Here is a 6017-nt window from a genome sequence, read left to right as displayed (position 1 = left end):
CCCGTGTCCCCTGCATCAGCAGGCGGACTCTCAACCACTGCGCCACCAGGGAAGCCCGGGTTAAGCACTTCTTTATTGTTGGACACTTTAGTTGCTTCCTGCTTTTCAGTATTATGAATAGCACTGCCATGAACTTTTTTTACCTGTAGGCTTTTTCTTCTTTTGAATTGTTTCCTTACTGTAGATTCTAGGAAGTGAGTTATTCAGTCAAAGGATATAATCACTTTTATGGCTCTTGTTATATTGCCTAATTGCCATTAAAAAAAAAAATGCCTAAATGCATTATAGCTTTGAATAGATATTATTGTTGTTGTTTGGCTCCTGAGAACATCAAGTCTGTAGGAGGTCAAGAGATTGGCCCAAAGTGTAGCTAATTGCTGATAGAAGCAGGGTTTGTGCCCGCCCCCACTCTTGGCCCCATGTTTTTATTGTACTACAAATATTCTTAACAATGTTGCTGTGAGTAGCACTAATAAATCTAAGTATTGATAAGCCCACTAGGCTTGTTACAGCCTTAAATGTAAAGTTTAGGGCCAAGGGCATTTTAAAAAAGTGTATATTTATGAGGTGTAACTGTGAAGAAATGAGAGAACTTTTTTATACCTTGCTATTCACATGGTATAAGGATATAGTGTCCTGTCTGGGCTGTACGTTTCCTCCAGTAAAGCTGTTCTTGCAACAGCCTTGGAATTCACTTCAGGGCCAGTTTCTGAGCCACCCCAAACAATCTGCCTAGGGTCTGAGCGTCATAACCTTGTATTTGACCAAAAATGGTATTCCTGGGCTTGAGGCTCCACCTGATTCACCACACTTGGATCCAGATGATGTTGGATTCCTTCCAGAAATCAAATCCTTCCTGGGAGGATGAAGATCTGCCAGCTCTGAGAATTTTGGGTGGGGGGGGAAGAAGTGAGCCTCAGGCTTTGAAAGCCATTCACAAAGGAGACAGAAGTGGTGGGAAACAGTGGCCAGCTTGTCAGCTCGGGCACATCACCTTCCTAAGTGACTAGGTTGAAAGGTAGACAAATGCGCATTTGCACAAACCCCAGTCTGTTCACTTGGAAGGTTGTTTTTGTCATCCTTTAGTCACTCCTCCTTCATGTTGGAAAAATGTTGCAAAGCAGTGAAGCTGCAGAGCCAAAATGGAGGAAGGTTTTAGAATAGTCTCTTAACCCAGATCCATCCATAGGAATATAATGCAGGCCATGCGTGTAATTTAAAATTTTCTAGTAGCCACATTTAGAAAGTAAAAAGAAACAGGTACAATTTGTGTGTGTGCGTGGTAAATATCCATAACATAAAATTTACCATTTTAACCATTTTTAAGTGTACACTGTGTGTAACCATCACCACTGTTTCCAGAACTTTTTCATCATTCCAGACTGAAACTCTGTACTCATTAAACAATGACTCCCTATTGCCCCTCCTCCAGCCCCTGTAACCTATGTTCTAGTTTCTGTGTCTACGAATTTACCAATTCTAGGTACCTAATGAGTGGGATCATACAATACTTGTCCTTTTCTGTCAGGCTTATTTCATTTAGCATGTTTTCAAGGTTCATCCATGTAGCATGTATCAGAATTTCATTCATTTTAGTAGCTGAATGTCCTTTGTCTATACCACATTTTGTTTATCCATTCATCTGTTGATAGACTCTTGGTTGTTTCCATCTTCTGGCTATTGTGAATAGTGTAGCTGTGAACATTGGTGTACAAGTATCTGAGTCCATGCTTTCAGTTCTGTTGGGTATATACCTAGGGGTGGAATTGCTGGGTCATATGGTAATTCTACATTTAACTTTTTTAGAAATTGCCACACTGTTTTCCAGTATGTCTTTTCACTGTCTTGATAGTGCTCTTCGATGCACAAAAGTTTTTAATTCTGATGAAGTCCAATTTATTTTTTCTTTTGTTGCCTGTGGTTTGGTGTCACATCTAAGAAGTCATCGCCAAATCCAATGTCGTGAAGACTCCTCCTATGTTTTCTTCTATAAGTTTAATAGTTTTAGCTCTTAAGTTTAGTTCTTTGATCCATTTTGAGTTAATTTTTGTATACGGTGTAAGATAAGGGTTCAGTTCATTCTTTTGCATGTGGATATCCAATTTTCCCAGCACTATTTCTTGACAAGACTATCCTTCCCCATTGGATGGTCTTGGCACCCTTGTTCAGAAATCAGTTGACTGTATATGTGAGGATTTACTTCTGGGCTCTTCATTCCATTCCATTGGCCTAGATCCTTATGCCACTACCACACTGTTTTGATTATTGTAGCTTTATACTAAGTTTTGAAATCAGAAAATGAATCCTCCAGCTTAGTTCTTTTTTAGCATCAGATGAAATTAATAATTTATTTAACCCAGTATATTATTTCAACATGCAGTTAGTATAAAACACTGTTAATGAGATATTTTATTGATATGTTCTTTTTTTAAAAAATTAATTTATTTTTATTTATTTTTGGCTGTGTTGGGTCTTTGTTGCCACACACAGGCTTTCTGTATTTGTGGCGAGCAGGGGCTACTCTTCATTGCAGTGCACAGGCTTCTCATTGCAGTGGCTTCTCTTTTTGCGGAGCATGGGCTCTAGGCGTGTGGGCTTCAGTAGTTGTGGCATGCCGGCTATAGATTGCAGGCTCAGTAGTTGCAGTGCACGGGCTTAGTTGCTCCATGGCATGTGGGATCTTCCCAGTCCAGGGCTCGAACCTGTTCCCCTGCATTGGCAGGCGGATTCTTAACCACTGCGCCACCAGGGAAGCCCTATTGATACATTCTTATGTTTATACTACCTTCTAAATTGAGTGTGGACCTAACTGAACAGCCATCTCAGTTTGGACTAGCTGTGTTTCAACTCTCCATAGCCACATGTGGCTCAGGGCCACCATATTGGACAGCTCAGATTTAGTGGAAAGTTGCCTTGTGGCACACATCCCTGAAAACACAAAGGGCTTTGGAGTCAGGTGGGCCTGGTTCTCAAGTAAGTTTTCCCCTTTCTCACTGGGGTGGGCTAAAGGAAGCCACTCGTGGGTGCTGTGGTAGAGGGGGAGCAGTTCAGTCCTACCAGGGTAGGAGGAGGGCAGTAAGAAAGACATGCTGGGGAGGGGGGGCATGAGCTCAGCCTTGGAGGTAGAGTAGGGGCTTCGCCAAGCAGTCATAATGGGAAAGGGCATTCTTGGCAGAGTGTGCCACTTGGGTAGAGGCCCAGGATTTGAAAGAGCTCAGTGCTCTTGGAAAATTACAGGCAGGTCTTTCAGCTCGACCAGGGTATTAGGAGTGGGAGACTCTGGTGAAGTGAGAGACTAGAGAGGTGGGTTGAGACCGGACCTGCCACCACTGCCCCTGTCGTCCATGTTCCAAGCATCTCTTATTTGGGTTACTGGTAGTAGCTCCCTCACTGGTCTCCCTATGTCCACTCTGCACACCCCCACCCCCTTTAAAATGTAAATCAGGGATTCCCCGGTGGTCCAGTGGTTAGGACTCTGCTTCCACTGCCAGGGGCCCGGGTTCGGTCCCTGGTCGGGGAACTAAGATCCCACAAGCCATGTGGTGTGGCCAAAAAAAAAAAGTGTAAATCAGATTATGTCACTTTTCTGCCCAAAACCCTTCTGTGGCTTTACATTTTGCTCAATCAAATCAGAAGTGTTAGGGTCCTGCAAGGTCAGTCGCCACTCCTTCTGATCTCACCTTCTTCTACTCTCCCTGCGGTACGCCCCTCTGACCATTTTGGACTCATATCCCTGCCCTGAGGCCTCTACACTTGCTTTTCTCTCTGCCTGGAATATGCTTCCCTGAGATTCTCCACTGGGTCAGTCTCATACTTCCTATCTCTGTCACTTCATTCCTGTCTCTTCTTCAGAGAGGCCCTTCCTGTCACCCTATACAAAATAAAATGATGCCCTTCTGAAGCTTTTTTCAAAACAGTTATCACTAGATGGCATGTCCCATCTGGAGGTATTCTTTGTCCGCCTCTGTTCTGAGAGGTAGGCCCCGAGAGAGCAGGGATTTGTCTGTTTTACTCTTCAGTGCTTGGTGTTCAATAAGTATTTGTTGAATGAATGACTGGATGTATAAATGAACAAATAAATAAAACCTGAAACAGAGCAGGCCTTCAGCAAATGTATGTTGATTTGAGATTTTTGTTGAAATGTTTGCATTTATTTATTTATCTCCTGTAACTTCATTTTTGGAAAAATTTCAAACATACAAAAAAGTTGAAAGAATGGTCCAATGACTCTCCATGTTAACATTTCATTGCAATTGCTTTATATATTCTTGCATGTATGTGGGTGTGTTTGTGGAAGTGAAACCATTTAAACGTCAGTTGTAGAAACATGACATTAACTCTTTGCATTTAGAAGTTGACTCTGGAGAGTGGTGAATCGGAGGGGACCTCAGGCAGCAGGCAGCTGGGGCCATGGCCTCCGACCTGGACTTCTCCCCTCCCGAGGTGCCTGAACCCACATTCCTGGAGAACCTGCTGCGATATGGACTCTTCCTGGGGGCCATCTTCCAGCTCATCTGTGTACTGGCCATCATTGTACCCATTCCCAAGTCCCACGAGGCGGTGAGTCCTTCCCTGTGAGCCTCCGCTCCTCAGACTGGGTTCTAGGTACTGAAAATAGATATCACAGCAATGAAGACTAGCAGGGATTACGCGGGGCTTTATTGATTTAGAGTGTCCCTAAATTCCCACCTGGTGGCATTGGGCCATATGGTTCATACCTTATTTGTTCACATGTGAGCTAAGCAGATTTTTATTTAGCACATACTTATTGTGTGTCAGACTCTGCTGAAAGATGTGGTGTGTGCCCTCAAGGAACTTCTAGTCTTTGGGAGAAGGGCAGATATGAAACAAATACACGTTTCCCTGAGAAGTACAGAGTACCGTGAAGGTGTATAACAAGGGGGAAGGACCTAATCTTACACCAGGGCAGGGGCTGGGTTGTTCCCCCTCCCCCAGGGAGAGGGAACTGTGTGTGTAAGGACCCGAGGAATGAAGGAATGGTCTAGGAACTGAATGCAGGTGACTGTGGCCAGAGCACAGAAAGGACACGATGAGAACAGCCAGAGGAGTGGCGGGTCCCCAGGGGTTTTAAGGAAGAGAGTGACACGATCAGATTGGCTTTCTTGTTGTTTTGACTCTTGTTCTATAGGTCTCTGTATTCTGTAGCTCTGTACCCTCCTTCCACCACCCCACTCCCACTTTTCTCACGACCTTGGTTTGCTGGAGAAAGCAGGTCATTGTCATCTGCCACATCCACATCCAGGATTTGGCTGATTGCTTCTCTGTGGTGTCATTTGACATGTTTCCTTGTTCCCCATATCTCCTATCAACAAGAAATTCAGTTTAGAGGCTTGATTCGATTCAGATCAAGTTATTTAGTGAGAGCACCTCATAGCTAGTGCTGTGTACTTTATTCCATGTCATCAGTCAGCACTTGGTGTCTGGTTGTCACACAGAGATTCTAAGATATCTGTGGGTTCAGGTGATAATAGCTGATCCCTCTGTTATAAAATCTTCATTTTATAACTCTTTCACCTAAATGGTTTTAGCATCCACTGATCATGGCTTAGATCCATTATTTCCTTCGGCCTTTATTAGCTGGAATTCTTCAATGAAGAAGACCTTTTCCTCATCCCTATATGGTTACTCTGAAATACTGTTCATAGTAAAAGGCAGGATAAATGCTTGGTTCTTCCCCTTTATTAGTGTTCAGAATAGTGAGTTTGGGCTCTAGCAACCTCCAATCTTGACCAATAAAGCTTTGATTTTCAGTGGGAACCCCATCAAGTTGTATGAAATATTGTCTACCAAGGAAACCCATTAGAGACTCATTGCCTAGGGTTTTACTGGGGACAGGTCACATAAGCACCCTCTGCCTAGCACAAACCAAAATTCAAGACTTCCAGCAAGAAAGCAGGTATTCAGCATAAACCATATTGTTTCCATAAACAGGTTAGGCACAGTGAGCCATTCGTTTTTTCTTAGATTTTTTTTTTTTTTTTTTTTTTTTTTTTGGG

General features: G+C 43.2%; 1 protein-coding gene across 1 annotated transcript; it reads left to right on the top strand.

Moving 5' to 3' along the window:
* Positions 1–4410: 4410 nt before the first annotated feature.
* MANBAL (mannosidase beta like) lies at positions 4411–4560 on the top strand (the record flags this gene model as incomplete). The annotated part of the gene is made up of 1 exon (XM_007447982.1): positions 4411–4560. A coding segment is annotated over exon 1 (150 nt), but the record flags the coding sequence as incomplete, so codon positions are not given.
* Between the last annotated feature and the right edge of the window lie 1457 nt (positions 4561–6017).

Source organism: Lipotes vexillifer, unplaced genomic scaffold (genome assembly GCF_000442215.2).
Source record: "Lipotes vexillifer unplaced genomic scaffold, Lipotes_vexillifer_v1.1 C27461460, whole genome shotgun sequence".
NCBI lineage: Eukaryota > Metazoa > Chordata > Mammalia > Artiodactyla > Lipotidae > Lipotes > Lipotes vexillifer.
This window is presented reverse-complemented; position numbering and strand designations above follow the sequence as displayed.